The sequence below is a fragment of the Rattus norvegicus genome, chromosome 2 (genome assembly GCF_036323735.1).
Source record: "Rattus norvegicus strain BN/NHsdMcwi chromosome 2, GRCr8, whole genome shotgun sequence".
NCBI classification, from domain to species: Eukaryota; Metazoa; Chordata; class Mammalia; order Rodentia; family Muridae; genus Rattus; species Rattus norvegicus.
Window position 1 is genome coordinate 86,263,565 of NC_086020.1, and position 24,822 is coordinate 86,288,386.

A 24,822-nucleotide genomic window follows, 5' to 3' on the forward strand; every position below is an offset into this window, starting at 1 on the left:
GTGTTTAAATAGGTCTGTGGAGGCCAGGGAGTAGAATGTGATGGTTTGCATAGGCTTGGCCCAGGGAGTGGCACTATTAGAAGGTGTGGCCTTGTTGGAGGAAGTGTGTCACTGTGAGGGTAGGCTTAGAGACCCTCCTCCTAGCTGAGTGGGGATGCTCAGTCTCTTCCTGCCTTCCTATAGGGAAAGATGTAGAACTCAGCTCCTCCTTTACCATGCCTGCCTGGATGCTACCATGGTCCTCCTTGATGATAATGGACTGAACCTCTGAACTTGTAAGCCAGACCCAATTAAATGTTGTTCCATATAAAACGTACATTGATCATAGTGTCCGTTCACAACTATGATCCCTAACTATGTCATCTACTCTATAACAAACTCAAAGAAAAACACCACATGATCATCTTATTAGATACTGAGAAAACATTTAACGAAATTCAACATCCCTTCATGATAAAAGTCTTGGAAAGATCAGAAATTCAAGGCCCATACCTAAACATAGTAAAAGGAATATACAGCAAACCAGTAGCTAACATCAAACTAAATGGAGAGAAACTTGAAGCAATCCCACTAAAATCAGGGACTACACAAGGTTGTGCTCTCTCTCTCTCTCTCTCTCTCTCTCTCTCTCTCTCTCTCTCTCTCTCTCTCTGTGTGTGTGTGTGTGTGTGTGTGTGTGTGTGTGTGTGTGTGTGTGTTTCCATTCAATATGGTACTAGAAGTCCTAGCCCAAGAAATCAGACAACAAAAAGAGGTCAAATGGATACAAATTGCAAAGGAAGAAGTCAAAATATCACCATTTGCAGATGATATGAAAGTATACCTAAGTGACCCCCAAAATTCCACCAGAGAACTCCTACATCTGATAAACATCCAGCAAAGTGGCTGGATAGAAAATTAACTGAAATAAATCAGTAACCTTCCTCTACTCAAAGGATAAACAGGCTGAGAAAGAAATAAGAGAAATGACACCTTTCACAATAGTCACAAATAACATAAGATACCTCAGTGTGACTAACCCAGCACCTGAAAGATCTGCATGACAAGAAATTCATGTCTCTGAAGAAAGAAATTGAAGAAAATCGCAGAACATGGAAAGTCCTCCCATGCTCATCAATTAGCAGGAATAATATTGTAAAAATGGCCATCCTGCCAAAAGCAATCTACAAGTTCAATGCAAACCCAATCAAAATTCCAACTCAATTCTTCATAGAGTTAGAAAGAACCATTTGGAAATTCATTTGGAATAACAAAAAACCCAGGATAGTGAAGACTATACTCAATAATAAAATAACATTTGGGGAAATCACCATCCCTGACCTTCAGTTGTATTGCAGAGCAGTAGTGATAAAAACTGTATGGTACTCGTACAGAGACAGGCAGGTAGATCAATGGAATAGAATTGAAGACTCAGAAATGAACCCACATACCTATGGTTACTTGATCTTTGACAAAGGAGCTAAAACCATTGAGTGGAAAGAAAATAGCCATTTTCAACCAATGGTGCTGGTTCAACTTGAGGTCAGCATGTGGAAGAATGCAAATCGATCCATTCTTATTACCTTGTACAAAGCTTAAGTCCAAGTAGATCAAGGACCTCCACATCAAACCAGACACATTCAAACTAATAGAAGAAATAGTGGGGAAGAGTCTCGAACACATGGGCACTGGGGAAAATTTCCTGAACAGAACACCAATGGCTTATGTTCTGAGAACAAGAATTGACAAATGGGACTTCATAAAATTGCAAAGCCTCTGTAAGGGAAAGGACACTGTCATTTGGACAAAATGGCAACCGATTAGGAAAAGATCTTTACCAATCCTACATCCAATAGAGGGCTCATGTGTGTATATATATATAAAGAAGTTAGACTCCACAGGATCAAATAGCCATATTAACAAATGGGGTACAGAGCTAGACAGAGAATTCTCAACTGAGGAATATTGAACACCTGGGAAGAACTTAAATAAATGTTCAGTATCCTTAGTCTTCAGGGAAATGCCAATCAAAACAACCCTGAGATACAAGCTCACATCAGTCAGAATGGCTAAGATAAAAATCTCAGGTAACAACAGATGTTGGCAAAGATGTGGAGCAAGAGGAACATTCCTCCACTGCTAATGAGATTGCAAGCTAGTACAACCACTCTGGAAATCAGTCTGAAGGTTCCTCAGAAAATGGGACATAGTACTGCCTGAGGACCCAGCTATAGCACTCCAGAGTATATTCCCCAAAATGGTCCAATATATAACAATGACACATGCTCCACTATTATGCTCATAATAGCTTTATTTATAATAACCAGAAGCTGGAAAGAACCCAGATGTCCCAAAACAGACGAATGGATACAGAAAATATGGTACATTTACACAATGGAGTACTACTCAGCTATTAAAAACAATGACTTCATAAAATTCATAGGCAAATGGATGGAACTAGAAAATATCATCCTGAGTGAAGTAATCAATCACAAAAAAGCACACATTGTGTACACTCACTGATATGTGGATATTAGCCCAAAAGCTCAGAATACCCAAGAAACAATTCACAGACTATATGAAGGTCAAGAAGAAGAAAGACTAAAGTTCTGATGCTTCAATCCTTCATAACAGGGGAACAGAAACATTCATAGGAGGAGATATGGAGACAAAGTTTGGAGCATAGACTGAAGGAAAGGCCATCCAGAGACTGCCCTACCTTAGGATTCACCCCATACACATACAGCCACTAAACAAAGACAGTATTGTTGAAGCCAAGAAGTGCATGCTGACAGGAACCTGATATAGCTGTCTCCTGAGAGTCTCTGCCAGAGTAGACAAATACAGAGGCAGATGTTTGCAGCAAACCATTGAACTGAGTTATGGGTCCCAATTGGAGGAGTTAAGAGAAAGGACTGAAGGGAATGAAGGGGTTTGCAACCCTATAAGAACAACAATGCCAACCAACCAGAGCTCCCAGGGACTAAACCTGCATCCAAAGAATACACAGACAGACCTATGGCTCCAGCTGCATATGTAGCAGAGGATGGCCTTGTTGGGCACCAATGGGAGGAGAAACCCTTGGTCCTGCCAAGGCTCAATTGCTTAGTGTAGGGGAATGTCAGGACAGGGAGGCAACAAGAGGTGGGTGGGGGAATACCCTCATAGAAGAAAGGGGGGCATGGGATAGGGGGTTTGGTGTTTAAATCCTGCCTAGCTTTTTAAAATGATGATTTATGAGGTGTAAGCCACGTAAAACCTTTCCTCCCAAATTGCTTTTTATCAGAGTACTCCATCACAACAAGAGAGAATCCAACTAATACTCACGAAGTAAAAAGTAATGCGTTTATTTCCACAGATATGTAAGGTCAAATGGCCTTCCATTCTAAAAGAAATATAAACCTAATTTATATCAAATGTGTCTATTCATTACTGACATTTGTTGATGTGCAAAGTCGAGATGAGTGTTCTGATGTCCAGACCTTGAGCTATTTCTTTGAAATAGAATGCTCACAGCATTCTATGCTATGAACACTCATTAATTCTGTTGCAAAGAAGGTCCATGGACATCTACATGTAATACATAGGTAGATCTATTCAAAGCAAGAAAAGAATAACCACAGACACACAAGGATTGACAAAAGACACATGTTCACTTAGGTAAGTAGTAAACCCTCCCATATGCACAAATGGATAGTATAATGTTTACTGTTGTGGAGGGTAGCATGTGGATGTATTATAAAGTCATATAATAACGTCCATTGCTCAGTCTTCTGTAGGGTAACCATTCAATACATGGCCTAATGACCCAGCACAGTATGTCTACAGAGAAAATATGGAACTATTTACACAGCTTCTGTGCCTCCTTGTAACAGATGCAGTGATAAAGGGGCCTGTAATTCATCTGGGGGAAATGGGAGAGGCTCAGTGTGGTGGACATAGTGGTCTTGAGAACTTCACTAGCAAGGAATCTATTTCACTGGATTATTTGCTTATCACTGATGAAAGGATTTTTTTTTTAAAAAGTCAACTGGCAGGTATTTGACCATTTGTTTTTGTATATATTTAAACAGTGGGGAGACAATACTTTCTTCAAATATCAATTCCTTTTCTGAGATTCAATTTTTTTTCTTGTTTTTATTTTTTTCTTTTCGAGACAGGGTTCTCTGTGCAGTCATAACATTTGTGTACCTCAATCTAAAAACTAGGCTGGCTTCTGACTCAGATATCAAACACTCTCTGCTTCTTGGTCATGGGATTTAAGATGTATGCCACTGCACTCAGCTTAAAATTTTTAATCGTGAATATTTGTTTTAGTTTGTGAACATTTGTGTGCATGAATATGTGCATTCATACATGTATGTGTGCTCTTGCTTGTGTGTTTATACATTTTTGTACATAAGCCTTAAGATGACAGATTAAGGGGTCTGATCTCCTAGAACTGCTGTTACATGTGCTTGTGAAACACACTATGGGTTCCTAATATCCTGCTTGAATAAGGCTACCTTTAGATTCTGCGTGCTCACATTGGGCCTACACCATGGTAGCTCCTCCTCCTCTTGTATTAAACAATACCACTAGGAAATAACGAACAATGCAGAAGAATTGTGAATAAATACTGCATCCTCAAGGATCAGCACCTCTCATATGAATCAGTAAGTACCTCAGTTAAGTTTCCATGTAACAAACACAAGCATACGTGAACACACAAATGCATATTAGAAGCCTGTCTCCAAGAGGGTACTCCTCCCCACTAAACCCCGCCTTCCATGGGACCTCAAATCTCTCAAGGATTAGGTGCATCTGAAAGAACCTTGCTCTAGTCTCGGGTTGGCATGCCCCAGGAAACACGAGAGTCCGGCTTGATGTAAAGGCAAGAGGCCGTTTATTAGTAACGGAGCTCCGGGCCGACACGTATCTCATGCAGGAAACAGAGGAGTCAACCCCGAAACCCAAAAATCAGGGGTTTATATAGGGAAAGCTAGGGGGTTTGGCGCGGTTACACACAATTGGCTGTTTCAATCAGCTGCGGCTAATTTCTGGCGCGGCTATAAGTGATTGGATCATTGAAACATAGCAGTGAGATTACAACACAGCAGAAGAGTACGTGCTGACTGGGGCGTTCAGGATTTTAGAAGCCAGGCTTATCCAGGTTTGAAGGACATCTGGTTAAAGTGTGACTCTGAATAAGCTGAGGGAGATGCCCTCCTGTTAGATGGTTTATGAGTCAGTCCTGATAACTCGGGCTGGTTCCTGCATTCCTTCTCTTTATCTTTATGGTCTTGTTAGTCCTAGTGGCAGGGCGGGCTTCGTCATGCCTGGACTTGCCTGGGCTTGCCTTTTATGGTTTTTAGCGCTGATTCTGTGAATTTTGAAACTTACTTTTTTAAACCTTAAATCTGTATAACTTCCCTTTCACATCTTCTACCACTGAGGTCAGATCAGGCAGTCCTCTGCTGTATATATGTCAGGGCCTTGGACCAGCTGGTGTATGCTGCTGGGTTGGTGGCTCTGTCTGAGAGACCTCAGGAGTTCAGGTCAGTTGAGACTACTGCTCTTCTATGCGGTCGCCCTCCTTCTCAGCTTCTTCCAGCCTTTTCCTAATTCAATCACTGAGGTCCCCAACTTCAGTCCACTGTTTGGGTGTAAGTATGGGTGTCTGACTCAGTCAGCTGCTTGTTGGGCCTCTCAGAGGACAGCCATGCTACGCTCCTGTCTGTAAGCACACCATAGCATCAGTAATAGTGTCCGGCATATTTTTATATTGGAGTCTCTCCTTGAGATGAATCCCAAGTTGGGCTGATCACTGGATATCCTTTCCCTCAGTATCTTCTCTATTCTTCTTCCTGCATTTCTTTTAGACAGGAACAATTCTGGGTAGAGACTTGACGGTGGAATGACAACCTCTTCCCTCCATTTGATATCCAGTCTTTCTGCTGGAGGTGAGCTCTACACATTCCCTCTCCCCACTGTTGGGCATTTCACCTAAAGTCCCTCCCTTAGTGTCTTGAGAGTCTCTCACCTCCCAGGTCTCTGATACATTCTAGAGGTTCTCCTCCCCAATACCTGATCATGTTCTACCTTTCCCTTCCCCTTCCTCTATTCCATCCAGGTATGTCCCTCCCTCCCCCTGCCTCCTGTGATTGCTTTCTTCTCCCTCTCAAGTGGGATTGAATCATCCTCATTTGGGTCATTTGCTTGCTAACCTTCTTGAGTTCCCTGGATTTTATCCTGTATTTTTTTAATTTCCTCAGTTTCTGTTGTTATGTCTCCCTTTTAATTTCTGATTTTGTTAATTTGGATACTGTCTCTGTAACTTCTAGTTAGTTTGGCTAAGAGTTTCTCTTTTTTGTTGATTTTCTCAAAGAATCTGCTTTTGGTTTTATTGATTCTTTGTTTAGTTTTCTTTGTTTCTATTTGTTTCATCTTAGCCCAGAATTTCACTATTTCCTCCCAACTACTACTCTTGGGTGTGTTTTCTTCTTTTTGTTCTAGGGCTTCCAGGTGTGCTGTTAAGTTGCTAGTGTAGGATCTCTCCAATATCTTCATGAGGGCACTTTGCTCAGTCCTACATAAGCTTCCTGATTCCATATTTTTAAGTAAAGCAGGTCATGAAAGTATGGACTTTCCATTAGGTAGTAAGATACAATAAAATCCTTTAAAATCAGCTTTCTAGCAAAATAACGAGAAAACATCACCTTGAAAAGCTCGACTTGTTGGACCCGAAGGACCACCACCAAAGATCCGTTTGTCCCCAAATACCACCAGAGCCGAGATTTGATGCAATCAGCAAGAGGTTTATTAATAAACCAGGGTTCCTCAGCCTTCAAGCAGGAGAAGAAGAACAACAACCCTGTCCTAGAGATACAGTCTACTTTTAAGCACAAAAACACAGGAATGGGGATGGGTACATCGAGGCACACAAGGATTGGTTGGAACCATTTGCCCTTTAACTTCATTGGTACATTGGTCACAGTGTCTTTGGTGACTGGAGCAGTGCTGTGGTTTTTGGGTGGTGGAAAGTCCCTGCTGATCCGGCCAGTCATGAGACTACCAACTGCTGGTCATAGGACCACAAGGACAGGGTGTAACTAGGTCAGAAAACCACAAATGGGTGGGTGAGGTGTAACCGGTGGAATTTCCCGGCATGGGAATTTTTCTTAGGGCGGGGTGTAGCTTTTGGAATTTTCCTTTGATTCCACAGACTCACAGGCTAACATCGTTGCTGCAGTCACAGGGGTCTTAGCTGCCCAAAGTCACCTACTCACAGATGGGCAATAATCCTGGGAGTGAAACACCGATTCATTGGGTTCCTGAAAGCTCTTACCACTGAATTGTGGGAAATGTAGTCCCGACCACTGTGACGTCATCAGACGGCAGTCCGTCGTTATCAAGTATCCGAGTTCACTCTTCAAACTTAACTTCTCTCCAAAGTTAGACGACTGTACTGTTGAGCTCGGCATTTGGATCTCTGACATGGAGGTTGGTGTAGGGAGCAGCGCCGTTTTGCAGATCTGAGAAACTGTGTAGGGTGGCGGGTAGCACGCCGTGGGAGCTGACTTGGATTTGTTGTGAGACTAGGGAAGTTGTTGACCTGGAGGTGCTGTGCTGCTTAGACTGGACCACTGCCCCTGAGCACAGGTTTGAAGGGGAGAAGGTTGAAAACAACAGGATGGCCAAGGTAATCTGGGTCTGCTGGCTGCCTGTGCTGAGATGCTGAAGGGAGCTCGCTCATCTTTACTGGGAAAATGTGCTCTGCCTAGCAGACCAGTGCTCACATGCCTGTAGTCAGTTTCTCAGGACCTACAGAACACGCGGACACCTAGCGCCCCCTATACTTTATGTCCTGAAGAGTACTGCTTGTTCGAGCTCACCTAGCTTCCTAAAGTTCCTAGTGTCCAGGGACAGAGAGTTCTGTGAGGGTGATTGCTGTATATGGGATGTTCCTTTTCCTCTGGAATGAATTGTTAAAGTTATGGATGCCTCGAATTGAATAAGAGACAACCCTGTCACCCGAATCATCACAATAGATGGCTATATAGCCACAGAACAATCGTGTAATTGGTATGAATCAGTGTGTGCAGAATCCAAATAACTGTGGAATTTGCCCCTCCGCTTAAAATCACTAGACACTAATACCTCAACAATACTGAGTATGTGTTCTGTCCAAAATGTGGACTCCTTTTCAGATATGAGAGATGACTTGGTGTGAGGAGAGAAATGGAACTCATGACGTCTGGGTGGTGCTGGAATGTCTCTGAAAGGGAAAGGACAAATAGCCTCATTCTGGTCCCGTGGTTTTCTTCTGCCTATTTACATTATCAGCAATGTCTTAATTCCCTTAAATGTACTCTGCCCCTGTATCTGGTATGGCGGGCTTCACTGTTGCTCCCTGACTATTTCTAGAAAGATTTCCCCATGTTTTCAGAAGGTCGTAAGAAAAAATTGGAAAGTTCTTGCACACTTGGGTGTCTTGTGATTTTCACAAAGGTTTCTGTCGATGCAAAAGGCAGTTCCCCTCTTGAAGGGTTAAGAGAATGACGAGTCCAGAACCTTTTGAGTGGCCATTATCTGAGAATATAGATTTAGTTTAATCTAAAGTCTTGCTTCAACACGAGACATTTTCATGGTTTTACAGAATAAAGAATGTCATTAAGAAAGGAAGGTTTAAAATACATTGGTGTGAGTACTATGAGAAATGGGAGATATTGTATTCACCTAAGATACCTTCTGATGAGATTTTAGCTTTTGTACTGGTAGAAGCTCATGTTCTGCCAAGGCAGTGGATTGTGAGAGGATTTTATCTATTGTCACAAGCTGTGTGGTCCACTACAGAGTGAGGCAGGGACTGACTGTTCTGAAGGTAAAACCAGCCCAAGGTAGGACAGCTACCCCTGAACCTACAAAATTCCAGGCTCTGCCCCCTCAATGAACTTCCACCTGGGCCATCCGTCTCTGCACACACAGACTCCTTCCAAGAGTTTTACATTTACAGCCAAGCAGGTGGGATGTTTTGTTTGTTTTGGTTTTTGTTTTTGTTTTTTCAGGATTTCTCCTCCACAGCCCTTCTGCCTATCTCAGGTGACCTTCCTTATATTGTCACACTTCATTGAAACCAAGTATTAGTGAACTGGAGACTTGCTTTTGGCATTCAAGTCTACACTCAGGAACCATGGGCTTCAGACCACCTTGTTCTGTTTACTGGAATTTTCAATGAGTTTGCAACGATGTGTAAAATAAATACATTTCCTAGTTAATGTTACTAATCTGCAGGAAAAATATAATAGTATATGAAGTTGAAATTACATGCTAGCTTGTACATCAGAACACATTCCTTACAATGTAGAGAGGGTACAGTGGCATGCTCATTTATAATTTACAGGCACCAAATATTCATATATATTTTAAGTTAAACAACTCTGTGACATAAAAGTGAATGTAAGCCCTTTCAATCATCATTTCTGTCATCTTTGCTTTTTGGGGACAAGTCAGGAATCCTGGAGTTCAAAGTCATCCTTTCCTTTATAACCAACTCACAGGGAGCCTAAGCTACTTGAAACCCCGTGTTTTAAAAAGATTATTTTTTTTCTCTCTTTTTCTTTTTCTTTTTTTTAAATATAGAATAGTGTTTATTCAGAGCATGGGGAGGGTAGTTAAGAGGGTAGTAGGGCAGAGGAGGAGAGAGTAGAGTAGAGAAAGGAGTAGAAGAGTAGGTCATGAACATGTGGAGAGAAGTGAGGAGGGCAATGAGGAGAGAAGGGACAAATCAGGAAGAGGGTAAGAGCAAGAGAGCGAGGGAGAAAAAGAGCTAAAAAGATTCTTAAACTACGTTTTCCAACTTCTTCTGGTTGGTTTCAGTTCTCAGCACCAGTGAGGCCTGACAGAAATCCATCCAATTGACATCTTCTAATTATGAAAACTTGAAAAAGTGCTTTAAGAAGTTCTATGGAATGTATTTGAAATCTTAAATCTAATGTTTCACTAGCATCCTTTTGTTGATGTCTTAGGGCTGGGGATTAGAAACTTGATTGCATTTACCATGTAAGAAAGGATTCCCCTCTCTGCCTGCCTTGACCATTCCTCTGTACTTACAGGGAATGTTAGTTATCTTTGCATATGCTTCTCTGTTATTTTCTGTCATGGCCTCATGGAGGTTTCTTCTGAATTTACATGAATCTGTTGAGAACAGCATTGCACTTCTACAGATGCGAAATGACAGTTACATCTACCACTGTCCTTCCCATCTGTAGTCACCCACATCCTGGCAGTAGAGTAAGCTGTCAAGGTGGGCTTCCTTCCTTTTCCTCATGGAGCAGTCCAGTCTCCTATGGTGTGCAGTCTTGCCCTTTTCTTCCCAGACTGTTTTCATTTCATCCGAGTGCTACTGTGAGTGATGGTATGAATGAAGGACTTACTGATTTTAACAGACTCAGGCAGGAACCTCGGCATGTTTGACAAGTTTTTCTGGGAAACTCTGAAGGAACAATGTGTTGGGTGATGTGATTCAGTTCCTTGTGATGACTGTGTACATGTCAGAGGTCATGAAAAGAATATGAAACCTCATTTGTACTGATTTTGGTAGAGATAAAAATGAGAAGTAAATAAACCTGAGATGCACATATTGCTACAATTTTCTGCTTTGAAGTATGTCTGTCAGTGAGTCCAAGGACACTTTGCTTGCTCGCTCTCTCTCTCTCTCGCTCTCTCTCTCTCTCTCTCTCTCTCTTTCTTTTTCTTTCTTTTTCATTGATTTGTGTATTCATTTTCCATGTCAATCAAAGGCCCTGGCTCATCTTCCAGTCCTCCCTTACATACTTCTCTCCATGTACTCCTTTTCTTTGAGAACAGGGAACTTTTCTCCCCTATCAACACCTGTTGGCACCTTAAATCACCATAGGACTAGGCACATCCTTTCTCAGTGATGCCAGATAAGGTAGCCAAGATTGGCAATCAGGATCCACAGCCATGAATAGAGTCAGGAGCAGCCCCCACTTCAGTCCTGGGGAGACCTGCATGAAGGCCTAGTTGCTGTTCTGCTACAAATGTTCAGAGGTCAGATGGTGGGTCCAGCCCATGTATGCTCTATAATTTGTAGTTCCCCTCTAGGAACCCCTAAGGGTCAAGGTTATTTGACTCTCTTGGTCTTTTGTGGAGTCCCTACTCTCTCCCAGTACCATAGACCTTCCCCCAACTCTTCCACAAGACACCCCCAGCTTTGTCTGATGTTTGTCTGTAGGTCTCTGCCTCTTTTTCATTTAGCTGCTGAATGGATTCGGTCAGAGGACAGTTAACCCAAGCTGCTGTCTGCAAGGCTAGCATAGTATTATTAATTGTGTTAGGCATTGGTTCTTGCCCATGACAAGAGTCTCAATTTGGGTTAATCAGGGGCTGGCCATTCCCTCAGTGTCTGCTCCATATTTCCCCCTGTACTTCTTGTAGGTAGGACAAATTTTGGGTTGAAGGTTTTGTTCCTGTGGACTAGTGTCCTTATCTCTCCAATGACAGTCCTGCCTGACTCCAGGAAGAAGCCACTTCAGGCTCCATATTCCCCACTGCTAGGTGTAGAGTGTGAGTCTGATCACCTGATCAGGAATGAACACTGAAGGACCTGTTTCCCAATTGGTTCTTGATTGACCAACAAAGATGCTAGCAGCCAATGACTTGGGGGAAGAGGTGGGACTTCCAGTTTCTCCTAGGCAGGCTAGCAGACCCAGGAGGGGAGAAAAAGATTAGCCTTGCTTTGGGGCAAGAAACAGCCCCCAGCCATGTGAGATCTTGGGCAGAGAGGCCATTGGCTGCTTCCCAGTGGGAGATTAGAAATGCAAGTAAAATGGATGCTGAGCTAGGACTAAAAGTGACTGCGAACTAAAGTTGAGGGCAGATTTAGAGGTGTTGAACTGGGAGGGAAAAGAAGGGTGAGACCGCTGAAGAAGGCTTAGAAGAGCCTGGCCATTGAGCTAAAGCATATTTAAAATAAGTTAATATGTATGTATGTTTCATCTGCAGATACAGGGTGGCTTCTGGTCAGGTGCTGGTAGCATGGTCTTCTGGGAGCTAAAAGTGGGGTAGCAGGAACTACATATTACAGCTAAGAACTCAGATAGAGTCACAACTATAGACTCCCTGGGGCCTTTTGTATCCCTGATTTCAGGCATGTCCCAGTGATCCTTCCTTTGCCTTCGCTATTCATCAAATTCCATTCACTCTTCTGACCCTCCCAGGCTCTCCATACACTTGACCCCTTACCCCACAATCACCCATGTGCTTTCCTATTCCCTTCCCCACCCACTTCTATCCTCCCTTGGGCCTTCCTTGTTCTTTCTTTTAGCTTCTTTAGGTCTCTGGACCTAGCTTGGTTATTCTGTACTTTATGGCTAATATCCACTTATAATTGAGTACATACCGTGCATGTCCTTTTGGGTCTGGGTAACCTCACTCAGGATGATGTTTTTTAGTTCCATCCATTTGCTTTCCAATTTCATGATGTCCTTGTTTTTAATAGCTGAGTAGTATTCCATTGGTCTATTGTGGGATATCAGAATTGTTTGCAGTTTCTGCCTTATATAATAAAACTGCTATGAACATATTTGAGCAAGTGTCCTTGTGGTGTGGTTGAAGATATTTTGGGTATATGGCTAGGAATGGTATAGCTGGGTCTTGAGGTAGAACTATTCCCAATTCTCTGAGAAACTGCCAAATTGATTTCTATAGCCGTTGTACAGGTTGGCACTCCCACAGCAGTGGAGCAGTATTCTCCTTGATCCACATTCTTGCCAGCATGTGCCTTTATTTGAATTTATGATCTTGGACATTTTGATAGGTATAGAGTCTCAGAGTCACTTTGATTTGTATTTCTCTAATGACTAAGGATGTGGAACCTTTTAAAAGTGTTTCCTAGCCATTAGAGACTTCTGTTTAAGAATTCTCTGCTTAGCTCCATACCTCATTTTTTTTTTAAATTAGGTTACTTGGTTTGCTGGTGTCTAACTTCCTGAGTTCTTTATATATTTTGGACATTAGCCCTCTGTGGGGTGTAGGGTTGGTGAATACTTTTTCCCGTTCTATAGGCTTCCATTTTATCCTATTGACAGTGTCCTTTGCCTTTCAGAAGCTTTTCAGTTTCATGAGGTCCCACTTATTAATTGTTGATCTTACTGCTTGAGGCTTTGATGTCCTGTTCAGGAAGTTATCTCCTATATGAATTTATTCAAGGGTATCCACACTCTCTCTTCCATTAGATTTAGTGTATCAGGTTTTATGTTGAGGTCTTTGATTCACTTGGTCATGAATTTTGTGGAGGGTGATAATTATGAATCTTTTTCTATTCTACATGCAGATATACAGTAAGACCAGCACCATTTATTGAAGATACTTTTTCCAGTGTATGGTTTTGGGTTCTTTGTAAAATTCAAATATCCATAGGTTTAATTCTGGCTCTTCTTTTTGATTCCATTCATTAATTTGCCTACTTCTACACCAATATCATGCAGTTTCATTACTATTGCTCTATAATATATCATAAAATCAGGAATAGTGGTAGCTCTAGAAGTTCTTTTATCGTATAGGTTTGTTTTAGCTTTCCCAGGATTTTTGTTCTTTAACATGAAGTTGAGAATGGTTCCTTCAAGGTGTGTAAAGAATGGTGTTCGAAACATTGCACCTCACACAATAATAGTGGGAGATTTCAACACCCCACTCTCATCAATGGACAGATCATGGAAACAGAAATGAAACACTGATGTCGACAGACTAAGAGAAGTCATGAGCCAAATGGACTTAACGGATATTTATAGAACATTCTATCCTAAAGCAAAAGGATATACCTTCTTCTCAGCTCCTCATGGTACTTTCTCCAAAATTGACCATATAATTGGTCAAAAAACGGGCCTCAACAGGTACAGAAAGATAGAAATAATCCCATGCGTGATATCGGACGACCACGGCCTAAAACTGGTCTTCAATAACAATAAGGGAAGAATGCCCACATATACGTGGAAATTGAACAAAGCTCTACTCAATGATAACCTGGTCAAGAAAGAAATAAAGAAAGAAATTAAAAACTTTTTAGAATTTAATGAAAATGAAGGTACAACATACCCAAACTTATGGGACACAATGAAAGCTGTGCTAAGAGGAAAACTCATAGCGCTGAGTGCCTGCAGAAAGAAACAGGAAAGAGCATATGTCAGCAGCTTGACAGCACACCTAAAAGCTCTAGAACAAAAAGAAGCAAATACACCCAGGAGGAGTAGAAGGCAGGAAATAATCAAACTCAGAGCTAAAATCAACCAAGTAGAAACAAAAAGGACCATAGAAAGAATCAACAGAACCAAAAGTTGGTTCTTTGAGAAAATCAACAAGATAGATAGACCCCTAGCCAGACTAATGAGAGGACACAGAGAGTGCGTCCAAATTAACAAAATCAGAAATGAAAAGGGAGACATAACAACAGATTCAGAGGAAATTCAAAAAATCATCAGATCTTACTATAAAAACCTAGATTCAACAAAACTTGAAAATCTTCAGGAAATGTACAATTTCCTAGACAGATACCAGGTATTGAAGTTAAATCAGGAACAGATAAACCACTTAAACAACCCCATAACTCCTAAGGAAATAGAAGCAGTCATTAAAGGTCTCCCAACCAAAAAGAGCCCAGGTCCAGACGAGTTTAGTGCAGAATTCTATCAAACCTTCATAGAAGACCTCATACCAATATTATCCAAACTATTCCACAAAATTGAAACAGATGGATCACTACCGAATACCTTCTACGAAGCCACAATTACTCTTATACCTAAACCACACAAAGACCCAACAAAGAAAGAGAACTTCAGACCAATTTCCCTTATGAATATCGACGCAAAAATACTCAACAAAATTCTGGCAAACCGAATTCAAGAGCACATCAAAACAATCATCCACCATGATCAAGTAGGCTTCATCCCAGGCATGCAGGGATGGTTTAATATACGGAAAACCATCAACGTGATCCATTATATAAACAAACTGAAAGAACAGAACCACATGATCATTTCATTAGATGCTGAGAAAGCATTTGACAAAATTCAACACCCCTTCATGATAAAAGTCCTGGAAAGAATAGGAATTCAAGGCCCATACCTAAACATAGTAAAAGCCATATACAGCAAACCAGTTGCTAACATTAAACTAAATGGAGAGAAACTTGAAGCAATCCCACTAAAATCGGGGACTAGACAAGGCTGCCCACTCTCTCCCTACTTATTCAATATAGTTTTTGAAGTTCTAGCCAGAGCAATCAGACAACAAAAGGAGATCCAGGGGATACAGATCGGAAAAGAAGAGGTCAAAATATCACTATTTGCAGATGATATGATAGTATATTTAAGTGATCCCAAAAGTTCCACCAGAGAACTGCTAAAGCTGATAAACAACTTCAGCAAAGTGGCTGGGTATAAAATTAACTCAAATAAATCAGTTGCCTTTCTCTATACAAAAGAGAAACAAGCCGAGAAAGAAATTAGGGAAACGACACCCTTCATAATAGACCCAAATAATATAAAGTACCTCGGTGTGACTTTAACCAAGCAAGTAAAAGATCTGTACAATAAGAACTTCAAGACACTGAGGAAAGAAATTGAAGAAGACCTCAGAAGATGGAAAGATCTCCCATGTTCATGGATTGGCAGGATTAATATAGTAAAAATGGACATTTTACCAAAAGCAATCTACAGATTCAATGCAATCCCCATCAAAATACCAATCCAGTTCTTCAAAGAGTTAGACAGAACAATTTGCAAATTCATCTGGAATAACAAAAAACCCAGTATAGCTAAAGCTATCCTCAACAATAAAAGGACTTCAGGGGGAATCACTATCCCTGAACTCAAGCAGTATTACAGAGCAATAGTGATAAAAACTGCATGGTATTGGTACAGAGACAGACAGATAGACCAATGGAATAGAATTGAAGACCCAGAAATGAACCCACACACCTATGGTCACTTGATTTTTGACAAAGGAGCCAAAACCATCCAATGGAAAAAAGATAGCATTTTCAGCAAATGGTGCTGGTTCAACTGGAGGGCAACATGTAGAAGAATGCAGATCGATCCATCCTTATCACCCTGTACAAAGCTTAAGTCCAAGTGGATCAAGGACCTCCACATCAAACCAGACACACTCAAACTAATAGAAGAAAAACTAGGGAAGCATCTGGAACACATGGGCACTGGAAAAAATTTCCTGAACAAAACACCAATGGCTTATGCTCTAAGATCAAGAATCGACAAATGGGATCTCATAAAACTGCAAAGCTTCTGTAAGGCAAAGGACACTGTGGTTAGGACAAAACGGCAACCAACAGATTGAGAAAAGATCTTTACCAATCCTACAACAGATAGAGGCCTTATACCCAAAATATGCAAAGAACTCAAGAAGTTAGACCGCAGGGAGACATATAACCCTATTAAAAAATGGGGTTCAGAGCTAAAGAAAGAATTCACAGCTGAGGAATGCCGAATGGCTGAGAAACACCTAAAGAAATGTTCAACATCTTTAGTCATAAGGGAAATGCAAATCAAAACAACCCTGAGATTTCACCTCACACCAGTGAGAATGGCTAAGATCAAAAACTCAGGTGACAGCAGATGCTGGCGAGGATGTGGAGAAAGAGGAACACTCCTCCATTGTTGGTGGGATTGCAGACTGGTAAAACCATTCTGGAAATCAGTCTGGAGGTTCCTCAGAAAATTGGACATTGAACTGCCTGAGGATCCAGCTATACCTCTCTTGGGCATATACCCAAAAGATGCCTAACATATAAAAGAGACACGTGCTCCAGTATGTTCATCGCAGCCTTATTTATAATAGCCAGAAACTGGAAAGAACCCAGATGCCCTTCAACAGAGGAATGGATACAGAAAATGTGGTACATCTACACAATGGAATATTACTCAGCTATCAAAAACAACGAGTTTATGAAATTCGTAGGCAAATGGTTGGAACTGGAAAATATCATCCTGAGTGAGCTAACCCAATCACAGAAAGACATACATGGTATGCACTCATTGATAAGTGGCTATTAGCCCAAATGCTTGAATTACCCTAGATCCCTAGAACAAACGAAACTCAAGACGGATGATCAAAATGTGAATGCTTCACTTCTTCTTTAAATGAGGAAAAAGAATACCCTTGGCAGGGAAGGGAGAGGCAAAGATTAAAACAGAGACTGAAGGAACACCCATTCAGAGCCTGCCCCACATGTGGCCCATACATATACTGCCACCCAATTAGACAAGATGGATGAAGCAAAGAAGTGCAGACCGACAGGAGCCGGATGTAGATCGCTCCTGAGAGACACAGCCAGAATACAGCAAATACAGAGGCGAATGCCAGCAGCAAACCACTGAACTGAGAATAGGTCCCCCGTTGAAGGAATCAGAGAAAGAACTGGAAGAGCTTGAAGGGGCTCGAGACCCCAAAAGTACAACAATGTCAAGCAACCAGAGCTTCCTGGGACTAAGCCACTACCTAAAGACTATACATGGACTGACCCTGGACTCTGACCCCATAGGTAGCAATGAATATCCTAGTAAGAGCACCAGTGGAAGGGGAAGCCCTGGGTCCTGCTAAGACTGAACCCCCAGTGAACTAGACTATGGGGGGAGGGTGGCAATGGGGGGAGGGTTGGGAGGGGAACACCCATAAGGAAGGGGAGGGGGGAGGGGGATGTTTGCCCGGAAACCGGGAAAGGGAATAACACTTGAAATCTATATAAGAAATACTCAAGTTAACAAAAAAAAAAAAAAAAAGAAAGAAAGAAAGAATGGTGTTCGAACTTTGATCGGAAGTCCACTGAGTCTGTAGATTGCTTGTGATAAGATGGCCATTTTGTACTATGTTAATCTTGCTTATCCATGACCATCGGACATCTTTTCATCTTTTATTATCTTCTTCAAGTTCTGTCTTCACAGATGTGAAGCTCTTGTCATACAAGTCTTTCACTTGCTTGGTTACAGTTACACCAAGGTATTTTGTATTATTTGTGGATATTGTGAAGGGGGTTGTTTCCCTGGGAAACATTCCCAATTTTCCATTTCCTTCTCAGCCCATTTATTGTCTGTATAAAAGAGGGCAAATACTCATCCTTTTTTGTATGTCTTCGTGTGGTTTAGGTATTATGTTGACCACTGCTGAGTTTGCCCAGAGTGGCTGCAGGCCAGCAGAGAATTTGGGTAACAGCTCCAATATTACTTTTAAAAACCATATTCTTATTTTTTTTACCTCCTTAATTATTTAAATAATTCTTTAAAATTTCTCATGAAGTCCTTTTTACTCCCCATTCTCTCTCTTATGCGCCCAAACAGCATCCCTGCAGGGGTTCATGGCCTTCATGACAGTAGAATAACAAGGCAGGGGAGGTCTGAAAGCAGTTTGCCCAACACAACAAAGTAGAATCTGTTTTGTTCAATCATTGAGACTCTGACCCCCACATGTTCACTTTAGGCATATTTATGAATGTCAGTCAGGTGAAAGCTCTAATAGTGGTAATTACCTCAATTCTCTATGCACAACAAAACATACATAAATCTCCTGAAGGACAAAGGTAGCTAAATACAGATCATATGTGACCAAGAGGGTACTCACTGTCAAGTCTATAAAGATAAGTTCTATAGATTGAGTAGAAAAACAGGTTTAAGTGAGTGATAAAAAGTAATTACAAGAAGCATCTTGGAGGATAGTGAGTGGCATTAGAGTTTCTTGCCACAGAGGTAGAACAAAGGTCAGCAGAGTAGAAATCCCCTTTCAGTTTGTAAGGAAAACAGGTTTTACATTCTTTCCCTTGAAGGAACAACTGTCCAGTCCTACATTCTCTAGCACTTTTAGCATAAAAGCATACTGGAGTTTGTTCAAGGATTTTCCACCCCTGTTGATGTGATCATCTGATTTTAGTCTATAAGATATGTCATTGTCACATATTCCATTTATTGACTTGCATATGATGAACTATCTCTGCATGAAAGCCAACATGGTCCTAGTAGGTAATCTTTTTGGCATGTGTCTGTATTCTCTTTGCAAGGTTTTTTCCCCCAGTTTGTTTTGAGCACCTTGAATCTGACTTCATTATGGATATTGGCTACTAGTGCTCTTTTGTTGTTTTTTGTTTCTCTACCTGATTTTGTTATTAAAGTGATAATAGCTTCATAGAAAAAGTTCTTAGGTGCACTTTTTTTCCACTTATTTAATGGTTGAAGGATTGGTTGTAGATCTTTGCCTCAGAGAATTGTTTTGAATCCCTCTGGACATAGAATTTTCTTTTAGCTGGAAAACTGTATTACAATTTTTTTCATTTTGGTTATTTTCACTTCAAATGTTATCCCTCTTCCCAGTTTCCTCTCCAAGAGCTCCCCAAATCCCTCTTCCCCTTCCCCCATGAGGGTGCTCCTCAATCCACATGCCCACTCTAGCCCCACCATCATAGCGTGTCCCAATACTGGGGCATCGAGTGGTGTTCACAGGACCAAGGGCCTCCCCTTTCTTTGATGCCAGACAATGCCATCCTCTGCTACATATGCAGCTGGAGCCGTGGGTCCCTCTATGTGTATTCTTTAGTTGGTGGTTTAGTCCCTGGGAGCTCTGGGGGATCTGATTGGTTGATAGCGTTGTTCTTCCTATAGGGTTGCAAACACCTTCAGCCCCTTCAGTCCTTCCCTTAACTCCTCCATTACAGTTCTCATGCTCAGCCCGATGGTTGGCTGCAAGCATCCACATCTGTATCTGTAAAGCTCTGGCTGAGCCTCTCAGGAGACATTCATATCAGGCTCCTGTCAGCATGCACTTCCTGGCATCCGCAATATTGTTTGGGTTTGGTGGCTGCATATGGGATGAATCCCCAGGTGGGGCAGTCTCTGGATGACCTTTCCTTCAGTCTCTGCTCCACACTTTGTCTTATTTCCTTTAGACGGGAGAATTTCTGGGTTAAAATTTTGAGAAGGGGGTTGGGGATTTGGCTCAGTGGTAGAGCGCTTGCCTAGCAAGCATAAGGCCCTGGGTTCGGTCCCCAGCTCCGAAAAAAAGAAAAGAAAAAAAAATTTTTTTGAGAAGGATGGGTGACCCCACCCGTTCACTCTGCCTAACCTCTGGATATAGTCTCTGCAGGTTCTCTCTCTCTCTCTCTCCTTTGTTGAGCATTTCAGCTAATCTCATCCCCCTTGATTTCTGGGAGCCTCATGCTTTCCTGATGTCTGGGATTTTCAGTGGCTACCCTTAGTTCCCCATCCCCCATTATTACATACTTCCGTTCAATTTCCTGATCCTCTGTATATCCCCCCTGTCTACTCCCACACCTGATCCTGCTCTCCCTTTATGCCCTCCCCCTCCTCACTTCCTCCCAAGTCCGTCCCACCCTCTACTTCCTGTGATTATTTTGTTCACACTTCTAAGTAGACCTGAGGCACTCACACTTCAGCTTTCCCTCTTAACCTTCGTGTGGTCGGTAAGTTGTATCATGGGTGTTTGGAGCTTTTTTCCTAATATCCACTTATCAATGAATGCATACTATGTGTGTTCTTTTGTGACTGGGTTACCTCACTTGGGATGATATTTTCTAGTCCCTTCCATTTACCTGTGAATTTTATGAAGTCATTGTTTTTAGTGACTCAGTAGTAGTCCATTGTGTAAATGTACCACATTTTCTGTATCTATTTTTCTGTTGGGGGACATCTGGGTTGCTTCTGGCTATTATAATAAATAAGGCTAGTATGAAAATAATAGTGGAGTATGTTTCCTTGTTATATGTTAGAGCGTCTTTTGGGTATAATCCAGGAGTGGTATAGTTGGGGCCTCAGGTAGTACTATGTCCAATTTTCTGAGGAACCTCCAGACTGATTTCCAGAGTGGTTATACCAGCTTGCAATCCCACCAACAATGGAGAAGTGTTCCTCTTTCTACACATCCTCACCAGCATCTGTTTTCACCTGAGTTTTTGATCTCAGCCATTCTGACTGGTGTGAGGTGGAATCTCAGGGTTGTTTTGATTTGCATTGATGCCATAATACTCAGTAAAATTCTCACAAACTGAATCTAAGAACAAATCAAAACTATCATCTATCATGGTCAAATAGGATTCATTCCAGGGATGCATCATGGTTCAATATATGGAAATCCCTCAGTATAATCCACCACATAAGCAAACTCATGGCAGCCAAGGAGCAGCAACCCTTTCCAGCATGGGTGGCAGTGGAACAAGATGGTGCTCACACTTGCTGGACTTAGACAATCACTAGTGGCCAGGCATGCGTCAGACCAGATTGAAAACATGGTGCCTGTTATGGATCAAATCATTAAGGTAACCTTCAATGCTAACTTTCATACCAGTCTCCAATGGAACCTCAGATCTCAGCAAACAGAAATATATGTGGTACCAGAAGAGACTGCACTGGCATTTTATAAAGCTAAGAATCCTACTGACAAACCAGTAATTGGGATTTCTACATGTGATGTTGCACTGTTTGAAGTCAGACAGTATTTCAACAAAGTACAGTGCTTCTGTTTTGAAGAACAAAGGCTTAGTACACAAGAAGAAGTAGATATGCCAGTGTTTTTCAACATTGATCCTGAATTTGCAGAAAAATCCAAGAATGGTGAATGTCGATCTCATCACTCTTTCTTACACTTTTTTTTAATGGTAAAGAAGGTCACGAGTTGCCAGTTCTAGGCTGTAATTGAAGTAGCTCCCAAGACCTGCTTCAGATATATTTTTGGAAGATCATTTATTGTGCTTTCTCAGAAGAGAAGCATTCTACAGTAATATATTTCGAAAACATGTATTTTAGATGGTTTTTACCTTTCTTTCTTTGCAACTTCCTGCATCCCACTTAAGAATGAGAAAACAAGCTTGCCTAGGAAGCTCAAGGCCCTGGGTTCGGTCCCCAGCTCTGAAAAAAAAGAACCAAAAAAAAAAAAAAAAAGAATGAGAAAACAAGTTCAAAACTCCATCTGTGGTGAAAATATGCTGCTATCCTATGATGTTGCTGAAGGGCAGGAAATGAACATTGCTCTGTTTTAAGTAATAGAATATGAATGTTGTTCATATTTAAGTCTGAAGAGTATATAACTGTCCAATGTACCACAAGTATGACTATTAAAAACTGCATCATGGGTCAGGGAGTTAAATTTGTGGGTTAAAGTGTATTGGGAGGGAAAGTAGAGAAGTACAGAGGGTCTGGAAATTGAATATAAACATGTAGGACTGGAGGACGGGTAACTGGGGAAAGTCACTAGAAAGTCCCAGACACGAGGAAAGTGAGAAACTCCCCGGATCCAATGGTAGTGATTTTATCTGAAATACATAACAGGGGAGATACTACCTATATAGACCACCTCCAGTAGATAGGTACAGCCCCCAGTTGAGCAATGTGGCCACCCATACATTTCAAAATTGTTAACCCAGAAATGCTCCTGTCCAAAGGAAAGACATTGACAAAAAATGTAACAGAAACTGAAGGAAAGGCCAACCAGGCACTGCCCCACCTAGGTATCCATCCCATTGGCAAACACCAAGCACCCACACTGTTACTGACACCAAGAAGTACTTGCCTACAGGAGCCTAGTATGGCTGTTCCCTGAGAGGTTCTACCAGCACCTGACCAATACAGATGCAGATACAGCCAACCATCAGATTGAACCTGGGGACCTCAATGGAAAAGCTAGAAGGAGGACTGAAGGAATTGACAGTAATTGCATCCCCATAGGAAGATCAATATCAACTAACTGGACCACCCAGATTTCCCAGGGACTAAATCACCAAAGCATATACTTGGAGGGAGCCATATCTCCAGGTACAAATGTAGTAGAGGATGGCCCTATCCGACATCAATGGGCAGGGAGGCCCTTAGTCCTGTGGAGGCTTGATGACCCAGCATAGGGGGATGTTAGAGCAGTGAGGCAGGAGTAGGTGAGTGGGTGGAAGAGCACCCTCATAGAGGCAAAGGGGAGGGGGAAGAAGGGGGATGAAATGGAGGGGGTTGTGGAGGGGTAATCGGGAAAGGGAATAACATTTGAAATGTAAATGAATAAAATGTTTAATAAAAACTTAAAAATAAAAAATAACCAATCAGGCTGTGTGTCGGCCTGTAGAGCACTTTCCTAGTGCATCAGATGGAGTATGGCACAGCCTGATATACAGGGTACTAACTCAGGAATGATATCCCTGGATTCTATAAAGAAGCAGGCTGAGCAAGCCACTTATAGAAAGCCTATAAGCACAACCCTGCCATCATGTCTAAATCATCTTCTGCCTCCCAGTTCCTGTCTTGTTTAAATCCCTGTCCTGACCTCCTTCAATAATGAACCATGCTGTGCTGATAAAACCTTTATTAGGCTGATAAAGCCTAATAAAACCTTTCCTTACCAATCTGATTTTTGGTCATGGAGTTTCATGGCAGGAATAGAAGCTCTCACAAGGGCATGTATGTGTTTGTATTTTGTCACCACTCGTGTCTAAGAGATTATCTGATCCTCTAATGAGTAATAGACAGTTGTCAGTGGCCATGTAGCGTCTAGGAATCAATCCCATGTCCTTTGGATATATAGCCAGTGCTCTTAACTACTGAGCCATCTATCTCCCTCCTGACATTTTTATTTGCCCTTGTTCTACATTTTATGGTTTTTTTTTTCTTTTTTCTTTTTTTCGGACCTGGGGACCGAACCCAGGGCCTTGCGCTCGCTAGGCAAACGCTCTTCCACTGAGCTAAATCCCCAACCCCTCATTTTATGGTTCTTAAAAGCATCATACCATAGGAGTTTCTAGGACCTTCTGTGATCCACTCCACTTAGAGATGATTCCTGTGTTGCAAACAGTACCACTTCAAGTATATTTTAGGATTCTTCTTTACCTATATCAAAAGTGCTTCCAGCTCGCCTCTCACTTAGGGTATCCTTCAGAATTATATGCAGAAGCACATGATGCCACTTTGCATTTATGTTATTATTGGCATTTATAATTAGCATAATGTGTAAGTTAATCATAGTCATTTCTATCCCAGTATAGTTTCCAAACGAATGAGATTCAGGCTATGATTTATTTATTTGGCATTTGCTTAATTACTGGGGTATTGATTACTCCTAATCTATTTTTCTTTTTTTTTTTTTTCTTTTCTTTTTTTTGGAGCTGGGGATCAAACCCAGGGCCTTGCGCTTGCTAGGCAAACACTCTACCACTGAGCTAAATCCCCAACCCCTAATCTATTTTTCTAAAGCTAGACTGGCTACTTCCTCATTTGTGCTCCCCAAATTCTTGCTGTGTAAGTCTTTCCCGAATTATTTCTGTTCCATTAGTCTGTCTGGGACAGGGGTGGGGACAATTCACTTGGGCGTTCCTGCTGATCTATCCTGACTACTGAAGACCTGTCCTTACAGCTTTCCTTTCCCTCCCTATTTCTCCTCAGTGTGGACCTTACCTGTGACCCCCAATTCAGTCATCGAAGCCCTGCCTACCGCTATCCTCCTTCAGAACTGACTATTGCCAGTTTTGTTTAACCAATATTTTAAATTGGGGAGCCAGTTTTACACAAAAATTGCTGGTGAACTTGTGGTAATTCACTTGTCTTGGGGCAACTAGATACTGAGGTACAAAATTTAGCATTTGAATACATGGAAGCCCCATACCAACCCCAAACAACAATTGTCTTTTTGAAACTTTTTTTTTTCCAGGATATGTTGTCATTCTGGGATGTGGCTATATATTTCTCTGGAGAGGAGTGGGAATACCTGGGTCCTGCTCAGTGGAATTTATACAGGGACGTGACATTGGAGAATTACAACAACCTTGTGTTTCTGGGTGAGGATACCTTCCATGAC

At 41.6% G+C, this 24,822-nt stretch overlaps 1 protein-coding gene across 1 annotated transcript in view; it reads left to right on the forward strand.

Moving 5' to 3' along the window:
• The first annotated feature begins 7,467 nt into the window (after window positions 1–7,467).
• Window positions 7,468–24,822, forward strand: part of LOC120100761 (zinc finger protein 728-like) — a 56,315-nt gene continuing 38,960 nt past the window's right edge. Inside the window, 2 exon segments of the mRNA XM_039103576.2 lie at window positions 7,468–7,660; window positions 24,676–24,802. Coding sequence (XP_038959504.1) covers window positions 7,652–7,660; window positions 24,676–24,802 — 136 coding nt within the window. The 5' untranslated portion in view covers window positions 7,468–7,651.